The sequence below is a fragment of the Perognathus longimembris genome, chromosome 18, assembly GCF_023159225.1.
Source record: "Perognathus longimembris pacificus isolate PPM17 chromosome 18, ASM2315922v1, whole genome shotgun sequence".
Taxonomy (NCBI): domain Eukaryota; kingdom Metazoa; phylum Chordata; class Mammalia; order Rodentia; family Heteromyidae; genus Perognathus; species Perognathus longimembris.
This window is the reverse complement of record NC_063178.1, coordinates 33526452-33546018: the sequence shown is the minus strand read 5'-3', so window position 1 is coordinate 33546018 and position 19567 is coordinate 33526452. Positions and strand designations below refer to the sequence as shown.

General features: G+C 43.3%; 1 protein-coding gene across 1 annotated transcript; it reads left to right on the top strand.

Annotated features, from left to right (window-relative positions):
• The first annotated feature begins 16120 nt into the window (after positions 1-16120).
• On the top strand, positions 16121-17272 carry LOC125366917 (sperm motility kinase Z-like). Its single transcript, XM_048367619.1, has one exon. The coding sequence runs from the start codon at positions 16121-16123 to the stop codon at positions 17270-17272; it is 1152 nt and encodes a 383-aa protein (XP_048223576.1).
• The last annotated feature ends 2295 nt before the right edge of the window (positions 17273-19567 follow it).

The window sequence follows — 19567 nt, the reverse complement described above, 5'->3', positions numbered from 1 at the left end:
AACAATATGGTGTTTAATTTCCAGATACTTGGATTTTCTAATTTTCCTGCTTTTATTGACCGGGAGTTTAATTCCAGTGTGGTCTGAGAGCATAATTTTCTTGGCTGTTATTCTAAAATTTGCTAAAACATATACGTTTAAAAAATTGCCAGTGATGTACAAAGGGATTACAGTTTCATATGTAAGTCAGTGAGTACATTTCTTATAAAACTTGTTGCCTCCTCCCTCATTTTCTCCCACCTCCCTCCTCCTCAGTCCTCCCCCACCCCCGTGTCCAGTTGGTTTACAGCATACAGTTTTGGAAGTATGGCTGTTGCATTGGTTGGCCTTTTACCCTTTGTCTCTCCACTTTGATGTTTCCCTACTTCCAATAAATGCAAGCATATACATTTTTTTCTGACTCGGAATCTCTGTATAGATGGATGCTTGGGTAAGCTTGGTGTGTTTCTCCTGTTACTGAACAAACGAGTCTGTGAATGTCAACTAAATGCTGTTACTGAAGTGCATGTAGTGCATTTCAGCTTTCTATATCGTTCCATCTACCAAAATGAAATTTATTGAACTGAATTTGCCATTTCCTGGTAGAAAGGGGATATGTATGCCAATGAGAGCCTTTTATCTAGATTATACAAGTTCGTGTAAACCATGTTCAACACAGGGGAAAGTTTCAAATACCAGATAAAAGTTGTTTCTCTGTTGCACTGTTTGAGGATAAATTCCTTACTTAATGTTCCATCACCCTTGAACACTTCAAGGTATATTTTCTATAAACCAAGACAGCTACATCATGCTTACAAACCCTATCAGGAACATACACACACATTTGCCTGTGTCTCCAAACATTATGCCCATAGTCATTTCCATATATAATTGACTATATTAAAAATCAAAGTGAACACACCTCATCAGGCAGGCCATCTAGCTTCATCTCTACCTTGCCAGAAAGCTCTGCGGTTTCATCCCACTCTGTGGCAAAGTCACTGTATCTCCCCATCGCTGCCTCCGCACACTGATAGTTGATGCCTACTTCGCTCAGTACTAACTAAAGGATTTTTTAAACGGAATGTTCAGGAAGGAAAAGAGGGGAGAAGGGAAGGCAGCTTGTGGAGGAACTAATGAATAAATTGGAGCCAGAAGAGACTTGGTGGTTGATCAGATATGGGAGTGCAGGAGGAACACAGGCAGTATTACAGAGAGAACTGAAGAGCAATCAATTTGGGGCCTATGGTATGGGCCCGGAATGGTGAAAATGACGCCCCAAAAGAGAAATCTCGTTTAGATCATTGATTTGTTGCTCACCAGATTACCCATAATATTTGAAGAGATGGAAAAGCACGGTGTTCCCCCCAGGAACATGAATATAAATAAAAAGAGAAGCTATCCCAAGAAGTCTGGAAAGCCCTCTACTTTAAGAGATGGACAGGGCTCTGGGCCATAACAGAAAAGGAACAGCTTGTAAAATGTCATGCGAATCTAAGAAAGGGAATTTTTGAAGTCAGTTAACTTTCTTAGGTCGACTGAATCTGCTACTGAGATGAGCTCAGAAGCATGCCTCCTGATAGAGAAGGTATAAGTAGTAAGGTGGTCAAAGTAGTCTAATGAAAAGGGAATGCTTAGTGTCAAAGTAAGTGTAGTGGCTGGTTCAAGAAATTCATGAAGCAGAAGAGAGAATAAGGAATCTTAATTGGCAAGGTAGATAGTCAAGGTTCACAAGAGTGAATCGCTCAAATTCAAATCTTGATGAGAGAAGTTGAAGACCACAAGCTGAGGAGAAGATCTGTGTCTGATGGGACAAAGGGCAGTTAATTCATACTTGATGGAGGACAAGTGTGATTTGCAAAATATTTTTTTTTTAGCCAGTCCTGGGCCTTGGACTCAGGGCCTGAGCACTGACCCTGGCTTCTTTTTGCTCAAGGCCCGCACTCTGCCACTTGAGCCACAGCGCTGCTTCTGGCCTTTTCTATATATGTGGTATTGAGGAATCAAACCCAGGGCTTCATGTATGGGAGGCAAGCACTTTTGCCACTAGGCCATATTCCCACCCCCGTGCAAAATAATTTTAATGCACCATTATATGATACTATGCATTGAGATTCTGATTGCAAGAGTCTGGACTGAGCCTTTCTCTACCTTGTCAAGCTCCCTGGGTGTTGAGGTATGTATTTCACAGATGATGTTTTGAGAAACAAAAGCAAAGAAAAGACCCTTGAGCACAATGGTGGGGGAGAGAAAGAGAGTGAAGAGGGGAGAGAGAAGGAGAAGGGGAGGGGGGAACAGAGGGCAGAGGAGAAAAGACAGAGGGAAGGGGATGAGAGGAAGGGAGAGAAACACCTTGACTACTATAACAAGACAGGCTTCTATTATTTGGAGATAGTTTAGTCATGGTTCTTGTCTTAGTTTGTTCTAGGTTTTCTAAGAAATAAGGTGAATTTCTCTCCTGAGAGTAAGAGTTTCATATTTGAAGAGAATAGAAAGACTGTAAATAGGGATCACAAAGAATGGAATACAGTGCATTTCTGCAGAATGGAGGATTTCTGAGAAATTTACAGAGCTTAGTTGAGGCTTGTAGACCATGAATTTCTACTAGGGCAATCACCTGTAGTGTTTTGCAAGGATCTCTAACCAAGCTCAACACCAAGAAAATCTGTTTCTTGAAGTTTGGAAGGTAAAGAAGATAGTGAAGGAAGGAATTGCATTTAGTGCCCAGAAAAATATTAAAGTGCTGAAATCTAAATGAAGAAGTAAAGGCAACAGAATGCTGAGGGGGCAAAGGAGAGGACCCAAAGAGCAGAGATCTCAGCGAAGCCCAGCTGGGAGGCCAAATCTTGGCAACCATGAAGAGAAATATCAGATTGGAAAGCTTCTGAATTTCAGTCGTGCTGGATTGTAAATGGTATAGCATGTGGTCAGGGGCGGGTGGGTGGGGGTGATGTAGCTGAGTCGAAAGGCAATGAGGATGAAATAGGTTACAAATGGGGAAGCCAGGTCCTTTGGTGGGTTGTATTCAACAGTTTTATATTTCTAGCACTGAAGAACTAGATGATGCAACTATGGGTATTTTGAATGTGCTTATAAAATCAGTTGGTTAACTTCTGTAGAGAATGAATTTCCATATGCAAGGTGACCTTTTAATGATAGAAGGACTCTCCTCAAGAATCCAGAACCCCAGAAACTTAACAACTTAAGATTTCTTGACACTGCTTAAGGTAAGGGCAGCTTAGGTAAAAGATCTAAATATAATAGAGTTTTACAGTCCATAGTGAAGGATTGTAAAAATGATCATAGTAATAGATTATAGAAATAACCATAGTAGTTACAGAAATGCCATGGCAACTGTCAGGTTGGTCCATTTATGACTGAGTACTGACTGGATTGGTTTAGCCTGCTCATGCTTGCTCAGTTGATATTAGGAGGACATGGTAACAACTGTTAAAATAAAGTTGATATTAGCCTGACCGCCAAATTCTGCTTCTGTAAATGGCTTGGTTAACCCGTTTGTGACTTGTTCTGACCCCCTCCCTGCATCTGTGCTATGTGACCACCTGCTGTAGAATGCATAGCTTCTACCTTTAAAAACCCAGCCCTTTGGTGGCTCATTGCTGTTCTTTACCATCCCAACGATGGGGAATAGATGCTGTGTGCAGCTAAATAAAGACTCCTAGCCTGACTGACTGAGTGCTGGTGATTTGATTGTTATGAGTTCGAGTCCTGGGTGACCAGGACACTACAATGTATATGTGTATATATACATACACATATATTTTAATTTTTATTTATTTATTTTTGTTGGTTGTGGGGCTTGAACTCAGGGCCTGGGTGGTGTTCCTAAGTCTCTCTGTGCTCAAGGCTAGCACTCTACCACTTGAGCCACAACACCACTTCTGGCTTTTTCTGTTTACAGGGTATTGAGGAATCAAACCCAGGGCTTCATACATGCTAGGCAAGCACTCTATCAGTAAGCCACATTGCCAGCCCCTTCTTTTAATTATGTTTTAATTATCTCTAAGTATTTGTACAAAGGGGTTATCATTCAACAAATCAGTTTATTAGTGTACTACATCTTGATCAGTGTCACTCCTTTCATCCTTCTCCCTATCTCTCCTAACCCAATCCTTCCCTTCCGTTTCCCTAGTTTCCTGGATCTGCATTGAGTATTATATTATCCCCCATTGCCTTTTAATTTTATTCTTATTGTAAATGTGATGGACACAGGGGTTACAATTACCTAAGTCAGGTAATGAGTCCATTTCTTTTTGAACAGCGTCACCTCTTCCCTCATTTTCTCCCAGTCTTTTCCCTCCCAACCTCCCTTCCTCACAGTTGTATAGTTCATTTTCAATGTAGAGTGGTAAGTATCCCTGCTGCATTAGTTCCCCGTCCCCTTCCTCTCTCCTATCTCATTGATCAGCTTTCCAATATTCATTTGTTTTGGATTGTGGGTTCATTTTCTAAGGAATTTTACAGTTTGAATTCTCCCTGCATATACTATTCTTTGGTTAATACATTTGTTGCACACATTTATATTTACTTGTATTTTATAAATTAGATCTCATTTCCACAAATGAGAGAAAACATATATCCTTTGTCTCTTGGCCTGACTTAACTTCACTTAACATAATTTTTTTTTGGCAGTATTGAGGTTTGAATTTAGGGCTTTGCGCTTACTGGGCTTGCTTGCTCACCTAGGGCGCTACCATTTGAATCCCACCTCCAGGCCTGATGTTTTGGGTTTTTTTGCTGGTCATCTTTACAGGTGGAGTCTTGGCATACTTTTCTCTTTTTTTTTTCTTCAAATTTTTATTATCAAACTGATGTACAGAGAAGTTACAGTTTCATACGTTAAGCATTGGATACATTTCTTTTACTGTTTGTTACCTTGTCCCTCATATCCCCCTCCCTCCTTCCTCTTTCCCTTTCCCCCCATGAGGTGTTCAGTTCACTTACACCAAACAGTTTTGCAATTATTGCTTTTGTAGTTGTTTGTTTTTTCTTACCCTGTGTCTCTCAATTTTGGTATTCCCTTTCAATTTCCTAGTTCTAATACCAGTATACACGGTTTCCAATATACTCAGATAAAATTACAGAGATAGTGTAGGTACAACCACAGGAAGGTGATACAAGAACATCATCAATAATAGAAGCTACAGATACACATGTGATGTTGAAAGTAGCTACAACTGTGATGTAACAGTCGTTTCCATAACATGGAGTTCATTTCACTTAGCATAATCTTATGTGGTCATAAGGTTATAGCTATTGGGCTCTTGTGATCCTCTGCTGTGTCTAGCCTAAACCTGTACTAATTATTCCCTATGAGGGAGACCATAGAGTCCATGTTTCTTTGGGTCTGGCTCACTTCACTTAGTATAATTTTTTCCAAGTCCTTCCATTTCCTTACAAATGGGGCAATGTCATTCTTTCTGAGAGAGACATAAAATTCCATTGTGTTATGTACCACATTTTCCTGATCCAGTTGTCTACTGAGGGGCATCTGGGTATGTTCCAGATTCTAGCTATGACAAATTGTGCTGCGATGAACATTGTTGTGCTGGTGGCTTTACTGTGGTTTTGTTTGAGCAGTCGATACTTCTCATGTTTGAAAGAGCAAGCTGGACCACAGAAAGAACACATTTCCTTACACAAGGAGTTGAGTGGCAACTAATATTAACAAATATCTTAACTCCCAGACAGTGTCTGTGATTTAAGCAACACTGACGTGCTTGTGACTATGGTTTGTTGTAATATTGAAGGCTGGTGCTAGGAGAAGGAGAGGACAGGGCTTCATAGCTGTTGTCCTTCTCAATACTTATAAAAGACTCCCCTTCTGGAGTCTTCTGGAGTGTGCAGTGTATTATTATTTTTATTCTTCTAATTCCTAAGTTACATGTAAAAGCAAATTCAGTAAACTAATATTTCTTACTAATCACAATGATATATAGTATCTTTTCTCCTCTCCAGATGGCATACTAATAGGCTCTAGATGTAGTTTATCTTCCCTTGCTCCTTAGGGGCCATCACATTTTCTCACAGGAACCTGAATAATAGCACAGAGCCTCCGTTTGTCAAAGCCAGAGTGGGTCATTCTGCTGCATTTTCCTTCATCCCTCTTAGAAGGAAGCAGCCGTCCATGGTGCTATCAGAGGAGAATATTATGCATTCTCTTCAATGTCTTTGTGGTATAACACAAAGCAAATGACTTCTGTGGTACACAAGAATTACACAGCTTACATTAGCATAATGCATCAACCTCTTTTTGTTATTCTTGGTAAGTAAGAGGAAAGAATAAATCAAATACCTTACTCAGACCGCACCTACATTATATCAACACAGCTAGTTGCAAAGATGACTGCTCACTCGATCATCTCCTTACTATTCCGCTGGCTTTTAAAAACATTTTAATGTGGAAAATTGCAAACGTATATAAAATATAGTGAATATGCTAAAGCTTTTCTGTTCCATTGCCTATACTGGATATTTTTCAAGCCATAAACAGTCCTATTTGTTCTGCAAACTTACCAGTTTCACCCTACCCTTGAGTTATGGCACAGATCTTATATTTGAGATCATACATATATATATACACATATGTATGTATATGTATATATATTTCAGCATACACATGCGCACACACACACACAAACACTATACATTTGACAGATAAGGATTCTCTGAATGGTGACAACAAACATCTAACAATGTTAGTATTTTCACTTAAAAATATATCTTTAAGTAGTTGCACAAAGGAATTTCCATTCAACAAAGCAGATTATGTGTACAATGCATGTTGGCCAATGTCACCTGTTTAAAGTGTTTTTTTTTTTTTTTTTTTTTTGTTTTTTTGCCAGTCCTGGGGCTTGGACTCAGGGCCTGAGCACTGTCCCTGGCTTCTTTTTGCTCAAGGCTTGCACTCTGCCACTTGAGCCACAGCGCCCCTTCTGGCCATTTTCTGTATATGTGGTGCTGGGGAATCAAACCCAGGGCTTCAAGTATATGAGGCAAGCACTCTTGCCACTAGGCCATATCCCCAGCCCCTTAATATTATCAAATAACAGGTACTTTTTTTTTGCCAGTCCTGGGCCTTGAACTCAGGGCCTGAGTACTGTCCCTGGCTTCCTTTTGCTCAAGGCTAGCACTCTGCCACTTGTGCCACAGCACCACTTCTCGCCATTTTCTGTATATGTGGTGCTGGGGAATTGAACCAAGGGATTCATGTATGGGAGGCAAGCACTCGTGCCACTAGGCCATATTCCCAGCCCCAAATAACAGGTACTTTTAAAAGTTCATTTTTGTCTTTTCTTTTGTGCCAGTATGTTTATATGGATCAGAATATCGATGAAGATACATTGCAGATAGTTGATAGTAGGTAGCAGTCATGAGTGACAGAGAACTACAAAGCAGAGTGGAAACAGTTTATATTTACTCAGTTTGTGGCATTCTGTTACAGTGACAGAAAATGGATAAAGATAGTTTGATTTCCCACGTGGGAAAAATGGAGGACAAAAAGGCACGTGGAGGCTGAGTGAATAAGTGCAAAAAAAAAATCCAGAAGTGGCTTGAGTGGTAGAATGCTATCTCTGAGCACTAGAAAGCTCTGGGGCTGTGCCCAGGCCTGGGGTGAAGACCCAGGGGTGGCGTGCACACAGGTGCTGGGAAGACTTCCTGGGCAGTGATGCTATAAGGGTGTTGTTATGTCGGGACAGAACAACCAGTTTTGCAGATACTCTGTGCCAACAAGATGGAGGGGACTTGGGAATCTTCGGTGCATCAGAAATGTCTCAAGTTCTGACCTTGAACTAAAGAAGGCTTTATACAGGGCAAGAGAAGAATTAGGAGGAGAGATAGCAAAAACAAAAAGCCTTTTGTGAGATTCATGAATTTGTGAGATAAATTGTAAATTGCAGGAGAAATCATTGCCTGAAGGCACCTCAGAACATCCCCCTGGAAATTGGGAGTAGTCAAGGAAGCATGATTTTTGACTTTTTAAAATAATACGTCCATTACTTATTTAAGACATATAAAATGGTATGCATTTAGCATGTATAACGTGTTTTGAAACATGTTTACATTCTGGAATCACTAAATTGAACTAATGAATTGCATATTACATCCTATAATTTTTTTCTCAAATTTTTATTATCAAACTGATGTACAGAGAGGTTACAGTATCATACGTTGGGCATTGGATACATTTCTTGTACTGTTTGTATAATTTTTTTGGTGAGAGCATTTGAAGTGGCTTTCTTAGCAAGTTTTGCACACAAAATACTTTTTCATTAGATGTAGTCATTACATTGTGCCATGCATTCCTTTCCTCTCTCCTTTCCTTGGTGGTAGTAGAGTTTTAAGTTAGGGCCTCGCACTTGCTAGTTAGGTACTCTTGACATTTTCTGAACTGATAGATTTTCTTCTTGGGGTAACACTTCCTCACTTTCTCACCCCACCACTAGCCTCTGGTAGACATCATTTCCTTTCTGCTTCTAAGAGTGAATTTGTATTTTTTTAGTGTTCCAGTCTAGAGGCACGAGCTCAGGGCCTGGGTACTGTCCTTGAGCTTTCATGCTCAGGACTAGAACTCTGCAACTTGAGTCACAGCTCCACTTCTGGCTTTTTTTGGTGGTTCATTGGAGATAAGAGTCTCATGGACTTCCCACACCAGTCTGGCTTTGAAACACCATCCCCAGATCTCAGCCACCCGGGTAGCTAGACTTACAGGTGTGAACTACCAGTACCTGTCAAGAGTCCAACTTTTTACAGGTCAAATCATGGGATTATTTGTCTTTCTGTTGCTGAGTACACTTAATATCTTTAAGACTGCTACATTTTGTGACAAATAACAAGATTGCAGGTTTTCTCTATTCATCCATTGATGGACCTTTAGATCGACATCATATTTGAATGCTGACATTCTTGTTTTCCTTTACCTTTTTTGGATTCAGTTTCTACATATGCACATGTGTGTGCACACACACACACATTGGTTTCTTATAATTACCTTGGTCATAATTTGCCAAGGGTAAATATTGTTTTCTCCATTTGTATATCAGAAATATAATTGAATGCTACCCAAGGGCTCGTGGCTTTGAAGTGGTAAAGCTGCAATGGAAACACAGGTCTTCTCACTTCGAATCTGCTGTTCTTTCTCGTGTTAGTTTGCTTGTCACGGATTTGTCTATTTAATTTCAAAATCCTCATTCTTTCACTTCTTTCATTAAGAGTTACACTGAAACAATTATGGGTTGCTGCCAGTTTTTTGCAAAGTGCTTTTCAATAATTCATGATACCTTAAACATGGAAACCTGCTGCCTAAATATAGCACGAGAAAATGTGCTATGGTGCTTAGTTAAGCCAAATGTGGTATATTTAAATACATTAAAGTTCTCTTTCGCCTCATATAAATACATCCAATGTCACTCATTTGTTTGTGCAGAATGCTTTAAAAATAACCCTTATTGAAATATGCAGGTACTTGGTAAGCTGTTCTCTGAGCTTGTAATATTTGTGTTAGAATTTTGCAAATCTAGCCCTCAGAGCTTCCTTTTTGTTTATTTGACAAGAATACAGGCAGGCTTTAGTTGTTTAGCTTCTTTGTTGATTAGCTTGCAAGCCAAAGGAAAAAGCGCTAATGGTCATGGGAAAAAATCTGTGAAGAAAAGTCATGGCATCTGAAGACAGATGTTGCTTAGCCTGCAACAAACTTGATTTTCCTGGGCTTCACAGCAGTGTTGGCCAGCCTGAATTCTGAGGGCCTCTGGGCAGTCCTGGGCAGGACTGTGGACGGGGACATCAAAGTTCTAATGCATTGGGTGTTGAGACCCAAAGCCACTCTGGATGATGTTCCTAAAGAACAAGCATCCACTGGAACCACAAAATAACCTCTCTGGGTCTGTCACTGGGGTATGTCTCACCCTGCCTTTTTTAGATGCCTGCTAGTTGATTCTGATTTGAAACTGACATGTCTTCAGTTAAAAAAAAAACAACAACCAACTCATGGCGGCTCCTTCCGTTTACAGATGTTTTTGATCGCTCCTTACATTTCTTCATGAGGCACGTGCCCCTTGGTTAATCCCAGGGGAGCAACCACAGGGGATTCAAGGAGATTTTGCCAAGATGGACTCAGCAAAGCCTCTTTCAATTTGGGGTTATTAAAGACATTTAATATTTCTAATTTGTGAGTTCAAGTTGATTTCTATGAAGAGCTTCTTTTCACCTAAAGTGCATGCCATTCATTCCCTGACTTTGACACCATCCATTTTGCATCTTTCTGTTTGTCTCATAGACATTTTTAGGGCATCGACATCCTGCTGTAATCACAACAGCCATAACCAACTTCCAGCTACTTTCCTGTGCCTGTGATGGCCTTCTGTACTTCACTCCTGCTGACAGTTTTAAGGAGAAATCTGCCTTTGAGTTCCTTGTATTGATGCCACCTAGAAGATTCTAACTTGTCAGAGCCTGTCAAGCCAGGTATGCAATTGGGAAATAGTGTTTTAGGGCTGTTTGGTAAATGAAATAATGCTGAGAAAGCAAAGAGGATGAAAGGCATTTCAAAGAGAAGGAACTGTAGGGAATAAGAAAATGGGAAGTAAATGGGATACTTGAGAATATGAGCTATTTGTTTATTTTGACCTGAATATAGATGGAATAGAATTTTATGATACAAGATCATAAAGATAGACAATACCAAAGCTCTGACAAAACTCTTCTCCTTTGCCCACACTTTACTCAGCTCATCTTGGATTTCTCTTTTCTACTAGTCCCCAAGCTTGAGCTCTGACCATGACCCATTTAGTTCAGTTGCAAGAAGACCCCTGCTGAGTCTGTAGCAGAAATCCCGTAGCCAGCCTTAGCATTTGATCACCTTGACCTGCCTTCAGCAAAAATATTGTTGAATCAGCTAGCAAGAATCTCATCAACTTTGATATTTCCCCTTAATAATTTTCTGTTAATCCTACCTTCATCTCGGGTTATACATCTACCTTGTTGCTTGGAAAACCCAGCCTGATCTCATTACCTCCTACTACAAAAATCCTACTGCAATATCCTGCCTTGAATAAAGGCAGACTTATACTCCTTATGGTGTCATAAATATTAAATATATGTACAAATACATGTGTGTGTGTGTGCATGCGCACACGTGTATGCTAGTCCTGGGGCTTGAACTCGGGGCCTGAGTATTATCAGCTTTTTCACTCGAGGTGAGTGCTCTACTAGAGCCACAGCTCTACTTCTGGCTTATTTGATGGTTAACTGGAGATAAGAGTTGCACAAACTTTCCTGCTTGGGCTGGGTTTGGCCCTCTGCCCTTGCAGCCTCCTGAGTGGCTAGGATTATAGGCATGAGCCACCAGCACCTAGCCCATAAGTAATATCATTTTCTCTGACAAAGCCATATAACTTTAACATCAGGCATTATCTAATGAATTGTCGTATGTAAAGCAGGATTAGTCAAAGCTGTGGGAGTTTCTAGTGGATGACTGAGATGATTAGAAAAACACATACAGGAAATGATGGGTGGACTGAGCATTTAAGGCTGAACAGGATTTTTATGTCAAAGACTGAAAGATAGAAGAATTTGCATCCATGGGTTTAAGTGACCCAGTAAAGACTGAGTGTAGGGCTGGGAATATGGCCTAGTGGCAAGAGTGCTTGCCTCCCATACATGAAGCCCTGGGTTCGATTCCCCAGCACCACATATATAGAAAACGGCCAGAAGTGGCGCTGTGGCTCAAGTGGCAGAGTGCTAGCCTTGAGCAAAATAAAGAAACCAGGGACAGTGCTCAGGCCCTGAGTCCAAGGCCCAGGACTGACCAAAAAACAAAAAAACAAAAAACAAAATGAAGTGGTGCTGTGGCTCAAGTGGTGGAGTGCTAGCCGTGAGCAAAAGAAACTCAAGGACAGTGCCCAGGCCTAGAGTACAAGCCCCAGGACCTGCTTCAAAAAAAAAAAAAAAAGACTGAGTGTAGCTCGGTAACCCATTTAAAACATACCATTTAGCTTGAGGTACAGCACAAATTCTAGAGTTTGTGGGACTTTTTTCTTTTCTGTTGATGGTCCTAGAGCTTGAACTCATAGCCTAGCCACAATTTCCTAAGTTCACTTGTTCAGCTATGTATTTATTTTTTGGTGCTGTTCATAGGCCTTGAAATCAGGGTGTATTCCCAGCAAGGACTTGTTGTTCTTGTTCTTCTTCTCTCCTCCTCCTCCTCTCCTCTTCTTTTTTTTCTGTGTCAGTTCTTGGGCTTGAACTTAGGACCTGGTCAATGTCCCGGAGTTTTTGCTGCAGGCTCCATTCTTTGAGCCACAGCTCAGCTTCTGTGGTTCTATGCTTGTTTTGGGTTTAGTTGGTGGCTTATCTCCTATGAAGGTAAGGTCACTACATCGGTGCCTGAAATTGGAAGACTGGGATTCGAAAACAGCTCAGGCAGGTAAATCCATGGGACTCATCTTCATTTAGCCTCCAAAAGAGAGCAGGTAGTTGAGTGCTACCTGTAAGCAAAATAGTTCTGTTTCAAGGCCTGAATTCAAGACCTAGGACCGACACACACACACACAGACTCAGTAATTCCTATTGGACTTTTCTGTGTGGGTTGGCTTAGAATTGAGAGCTTCAAGTTCTGTCTTTTGTGTAGATTGAGCTGCAGGGGTAAGCCACCAGCTCTCTGCTTATTTTAATATCTGTAATTTCCTAGTGCTCTTCCATTTGAGCCATACCACCACTTCCAGCTTTTTCTGTGTATGTGGTGCTAAGGAATCGAACCCAGGGCTTCTTGCATACGAAGCAAGCACTCTACCACTGAGCCACATTCCCAGCCCACTCCTGTTTTATTTTTGTTGTTGTTGTTGTTATAATGACATAGGTGATGTAGAGTGGAGTTACAGTTTCATTAGCAGGTGATGAGGGTATTTCTTTCTGCAGGATTGCCTCCCAAAGTATTCCCCCTCCTTCCTAGGGGCCGTTCAGCGCTGAGAACGCTGCCTTTATTCTATGACCCTATTGCCCTGGTACCTGACTGTTTACAAAGACGTGATCCTGACTCCTTAGCAACCAGGAGAAGGAACACATGGTTCCTGGGATGGGATGAAACCAAGCAGACCCCGCCACTCAGTGTGCTGCCTAGCTCGGACGGGGCGGGGGGAAGGACAGGAAGGAAAGTGCCTCTGCACCATTTTTCTATTCATTTCTGACATGTGAGAGCTGGGGGACTTGTCCAGGGAGTCGTCCAGGATCTCCATCTTGTCTGGAAGGAAGGGGCCTCAACGTGCTGCTGCCTTCCCTGGCTTGCTCCCTCACCAGGGTTTTCCCACATCAGCCAATAGATGGGGACTCAGGAAACGTTGCCTGCTGCAGGTGAAGTCGCTCTAACCCAAACTATCCTGATGACCACAGGAGTCCATGCCTGGGCCTATGCAAGCAGTGGTGACACTTGCTGCTCCTGTGGCCAGGAGTGTGGCGGTGGCAGTGTTGGGAGGTTTGGCACATGGAACCACAAGCTCTGTGTGGGTATATCAGCGCGCGCGCACGCGCACACACACACACAGAAACAAAACAAAGTCAACACGTTGCAGCTGGCAACTGACTTTTCTCCAGATTGGTTTTATATTACTGAAAAAGCCTTTTGGGGAGAGTTAGACAGAGAAAAGTTCTAAATTTGGAGCATAATACTTGATTTGTTTGTCCTTTGCTCTCTGAAAAAGACTTTCAGCATGGCATTGGTGGTCACACCTGGCATCCTAGCTATTCGGGAGGCTAAGGATCACGATTTCAGGAAAGTCCCAGAGACTCTTATCTCCATCAGTCACCAGCAAACCAGAATTTGAGCTGTGGCTCAAAGTGGCAGAGTACTAGTCTTGAGAAAAAGTGCTCAGGGACAGCATCCATCTCTGAGTTCAAGCCTCATGACTAACCAAGCAACAACAAAAAAACTTTCCTAATTTGTTGTCCTATCTAATATTTCTCTAAAATAGCTGAACATCCTAAAAACAGTGCCACCTAAAATAGTATTACACCATCCCATCAACTTGAGTTACATTTTCTCTCAGGCTATAGAAATCAATTCCTGACTGTTCATTCAAGGGATAAAGGACATGGCACTAACCACCGTCATTTATCAGACAACTGAAACAGGTAGGGAAATGTTAAGCACTTTCTTACATTATAACCTCTCTTCACAATAAAGATGAATGCCACCTTCCTGCGCATTGAGCCTTGGGAAGCCAATGAGGCAGCCACCAGACTTGGAAGGCTGACATGAGCATTGACACAATGCTTTAGTGAACACTCAGAAAAGTGCTAGGGTAGGGTTTAAATCTTCTAAGAAGTTGCCTTACCGATCAAGTCCCTAAAGTGTGCTAAGACATAGGCTTCAGAGATGAACATTAAAGAAATATGGGTACAAGGAAAAGTTTAGAAACATCTAGAATATTCATCAGTGAAGGATGATGACAGAACACATAATGGCACGCATGAGTCCAATGATGTAACTCCTTTGAACAACTAACAAACCCTTTGAGAGAATGAAAACAAAGTGGAAAGATGTATGTGGGGAGCACACAAATAGAGGCAGGAAAATTGAGGAGATTAAATTATATTTATTGTGAACTATGTAAAAAAAAACAACTAGTAACTTGAGGGTAGAGATGGGAAAGAGAAAAATGGAGAACGACAGAAACCATGCCATCAATCAAGATGCATTGTATTGACCACTTCTGGAATCGAATCCCCCATTTGTAAATACAACTTCTTAATAAAAAATATATATTTTCCAAAAGAGCACTGAGCCCTGAGTTCAAATTCCAGTACTGTCCCAAAATAAAATTAAATCTAGAGGCTGGGAATGTGGCTTTACAGTAGAGTGTTTGCCTAGCATGCATGAAAGTTTGGGTTTGACACAGCTACACTACATAAGCAGAAAAGGCTTGAAGTGGCACTGTGGCTCAAGGGGCAGAGTGCTAGCCTTGAGCAAAAAGAAGCTCAGGGACAGAGCCCAGGCCCTGAGTTCAAGCCCCATGACTGCCCCACACACCCCCAACCCCACCCCCTGAAAAACAAAAGAAACAAGAGATCCTGGGGCCTTGGTAATACTTCTAATCCTAGCTGAGGAGATCTCAGCAGGCTGAGATCTAAGGATCCAGATGGAAAGATTTGCAAAGGAAGGAAAGTACATTAGAGTCTTAAGGTCAACTCACCAGCAAAAGGTTGGAAGTGGGGGGCTGGGAAGGTGGCTTAGTTGTGGTAGTCTCTCCACCGCAGTGTGGCTGGGCCACAGAGCCTGCCCACAGGGAGGCCGAGGGCCTGGGCCTGCAGCTCAGGGGCCTGGGCATACGGGGCCTGGTATCCCACGGCCGTGGATTGGGAGGGAGGCACTGGGCCACGGTCCTTATGGTTCCCGAGACGCCGCCACGCGGGTGACCGCGGCATCCACCTTGCGTCCTTGGCTGCAGTCCTCCTGCCCTTGCGTCCTTGATGGTGCTTGGTCCTCGAGGCCTAGGAGCAAGACCATCACGAGGGGAGGGGTGGGCGGCTTTCACTGGTACCGCCTGTGATTGGTCCATCCCTCGGTGACGTCATGGGCCCACCTGTAATTGGTCCATTTCCTCACCTGCCATTCCGAGGCCCCGCAGCAGTTGCAGAAGGCGGTTCCTGGCTGTAGCTTGGTCCCTTACTGTGCTGAGCGATCCCGACTGATCTCCTGAGATTCCGACTGATCGCCTGCGTTCCCTACTGATCTCCTGCCATCAGACAGAAGGCTGTAGGAAACCCAAGCGAGGTTGAAGCTTTCATTTGGGGGTGGGGGTAGGGAGGGAGGCTTGGGGTTGTGTGGGTTGGGGGGAATTCCATTATTCTGGGGGTTATACTGTGCTAATTCCTGTGAAGCTAAGCTGTCACTGAATTGATTCAACTAAGTTTACTTAAGATATGATTTAGCTTATTTTAGTTCAGATTTGCTACCTGCCATATTTATTTAGCTAACTACAGTTGAGATTGAGGACCCACCACATTGATTCCGTTAATTGGTTACGATTTTCCACCTTCCTTACTTACTGTGCTAAGTGTAGAGAAGACTTAACTCCCCACCTTATTTGTTTGGCTAAGTCGGTTAAGATCGGGTCCACATCCTAACATGGAGCCAGCCCCATTTGAATATATGTCCAACTCTGTCCTGTTGGAGAAGAGTTTTAGTGACCAATATGAGACCTATGAGATCATTAGAGGTGGCAGCTACGGTGTGGTGGTGAAGGCCTATCACCGCCTCTTAGAGAGAGTGGTGGCTGTGAAAATGCTAGAGAAGGAAGGGAACCTGAGCTTGGTGGAAAACGAGGTGGACATTGTCAAAAATATCCACCACCCCCATGTGATCAGGATGTACCAGGTGATCCAGGGAGAGAGATATGTCCACCTGGTGCTGGAAATGGCCACCAATGGAGACCTCCTGTCCTGGCTCACAGAATTACGCCGCTGCCTCTATGAGGACGAAGCCAGGAGGTTCCTGAAGCAGATAACCAGTGCTATTGTGTACTTACACCAGAACAGAATCGCACACCGTGACCTGAAGCCCGACAACATCCTTCTGGATGAAAAGGGCAATGCCAAGGTCGGGGACCTGGGGCTCAGTGTCAGGATTGCCCCGGGGCAGTTGCTCACAGAGAAGTGTGGCGCCTTCATATTCCGTGCCCCTGAGCTGTACCTGCAGGAGGAATATGATGGGTTCAAGGTGGACCTCTGGGGCCTGGGCACCATCTTGTTCTTCATGGTGACGGGGAAATTCCCCTTTAAAATGACCACATACCAGAAGCTAAGTGCCCAGATCGTAAATGGCCTGTACGAGATCCCATTTTACCTGACCTCAAAAGGACTTAGCATCCTATTAAAGCTCTTAACCGTAGACCCCAAACAGAGGCCCGATATCCAGCAGATTATGGCACACCCTTGGTTTGACCGGGTGGAGGAGGGCTCCCTGTATCCCCATGAGCCACTGCCTGATGACTTAGACCCCACCATTACCACCGTCATGTGCATCATGGGCTACCCCAAGCCTCAGATCCGCCAGTCGGTCCTGCAGAGGGCTTTCGATGAAGTCATGGCCATCTACTGTATGATCAAAGATCGTCTCAAGGGGGAGACGGTCAGCCCGGTGAAAATCCAACCTGTGCCACTCTACCCCACCCACACCAACCTCTGTGCCTTCCCCCCGCAGAGGAGAGCCAGTTTGCCCGCCCAGCTCCATTCTTTGCTCTTACCCTCTGAGCGGACCCCAACCTGCATGGAGCCCTAGCTGGAGAGAGGCAAGAGCAGCTCCCTGCCCCCCCTGGCCCTGCTGCCTAGCACCAGCTCTGGCACCACCAGTACCCCCTCCCAGCCCGATCCGGTGGGCGCCCCCGACTGCTGCAGCTGCCTCCCAACGAGGGAGGTCCTCGAGCAGCAGACCCCCAAGGAAACACCCGAACTCCAGCCTCAGGCAGATCCCCAGGTGGAGAACAGGGCCCCCGGCGGGGTGAAGAGCGAGAGTCAGGGCTGCAAGGGGCTGGGAATAGAGCCCAGGAGGTATGCCTGGTATGGAAGTGAAGAGCTGTCAGAGGAGGCCATCCAGTTAGCACGCCGCCACCACCACGTGGTGTTCCAGGCCGGCTCCCCCAAGATCCCAGGCTGCTGTTGTTGCTTTAGGTGCCAGGGTAAAAAATCCCAGATAACCGGGCAGCCTCAGGATGATCACAGAGACTCTAGATCCCGAAGAGAGCTGGGCAGGACGGGGGTGTTTGGCAGGATAGTTGCTGCCCTTTGCAGACTGTGCTGCTGTCTGCGGTGCCAAGGACAGAGCAGGGACTGAAAGACCCCAAAGTCACTGAGAGCTTCTAGATGCCCGTGTCATTGACTCCCACAACCCCAGGCAGGGGATTTGTACCAATAGGTGTGCAAGGGAACCCAAGCTGGAGGCTCTGAACACTGCTAACCCCATACAAGACTGCTCTGATGGTTACCAATTACCCTGACTGAAAACACTTGACTTATTTTCTTACCAAAAAATAAAAAATTAAAAAAAAATTGAAAGTCCTGCAAAGACAAACAGGAACGTCATCAGAAGGAAATAACAGATCACACTGTCTTTGGTTGCCTGAAAATGCTGTCGGCTATGTATTCTCCATCCTTAGCACACTTACGATGAACACGCATAGTGGAGAGGTGTTGGGTCCCACTTTAAATGTAGCTAAATCACTTCATCTCTTAAGCGTGAAGTTATTTTTAAATTAATTCTAATTTTACTTGTAGTGTGTAGACAAATCCCTATTCTCTTCCTTTAGAAATGTATATGGTATAAGTGAATTCTATAACTGATTTTATAAGTATGATATAACCATCCCTCCATTAAAATCTAAAAAGAAAAAAGAAAAAACAAAACAAAAAAAACAAAAAACAAAAAATTTTTAAAAATTAAAAAATATAAAAACAACAAAGAGAAGCAAATCAGCCTAGCTGGCTGCTGGTGATGGGGTTGACTTGGGTAAAGACCCTTGGGCAAGCAAGCCCCTGAGTGATGACCTCTGCCAGTGCCCACAGCCCCCTCCTGGGCGGGGACTCAGCCCAGAGCTCAGGGAATAAGGAAGTCAGGTGGTGCCCAGCCCATTCGTTCTCCCAAGGGTGTACAGCCCCAGGGGGCAGAGCACAGAGATCCATCACCACATAGGCTGAGAATTGTCACTTCTAAACAACCATTCTTTTCTTTCTTTCTTCTTCCTTTCTTTTGTTCTTTCCTTCCTTCCTTTCTTTTGTTTTTCCTTCCTTTCTCTTTTCTTTTTTTATTCCTTATGTTTCTTTCTCCCTTCCTTTGTTCTTTGATTCTTCCTTCCTTTTTTCTCTCTCTCTTTCATTCCTTCTTTCTCTCTTCCTTTCTTTCCTGTGTGTTTGATTTATTGCTTACAAGTCTCATGGTTTTTCCCACCTGGCCTGGGTAAGAATTAAGATTCACAACCGTCAGCCTCCTAAGAATCTAGAATTTCAGGCAAGAACAAACATCACTCTGATCTCTAAGATCTTTCAGGGGCTTTTGTCTTTTTACTGTCCTTTTCATTTTTATTATTATTTGTTATTGTTGTTACAGAGTCAGGCCTGAACATGCTTCTTGTTTTTATTTTTCCTTCCTTCCTTCCTTCCTTCCTCCCTTCCTCCCTTCCATCCTCCCTCCCTCCCTCCCTCCCTCCCTCCCTCCCTATCTTTCTTCCTTCTTGGTGGTGGTGTGTGTTTTCCTTCTAGCAGGCTCTACAATTTGACCCAAAGCTCAGCTTGTGACTTTTTTTTTATTTGAGTGGTAATCCTGTCGATCCTAAGGATTGAACTCAGGGACTGCCTGCCAATTTTTCCAGATTTTTGGTGTTTTTTTTCTTTTTGCTCGGGATTAGCAGGATTCATACCTTGAACCACAGTGGAACTTCTGGTTTTTTGTTGTTGGTGGTGGTGGTTCTGTGTGTGCTGGTTGGATCTAGTGGGTGAACCCACACACTGGCAACATTTCCTCATTTTTTCCCTCAAAGCTAGCAGGCTCTCCAAGTTTACCCACAAGTGAATTTCAGCCTTT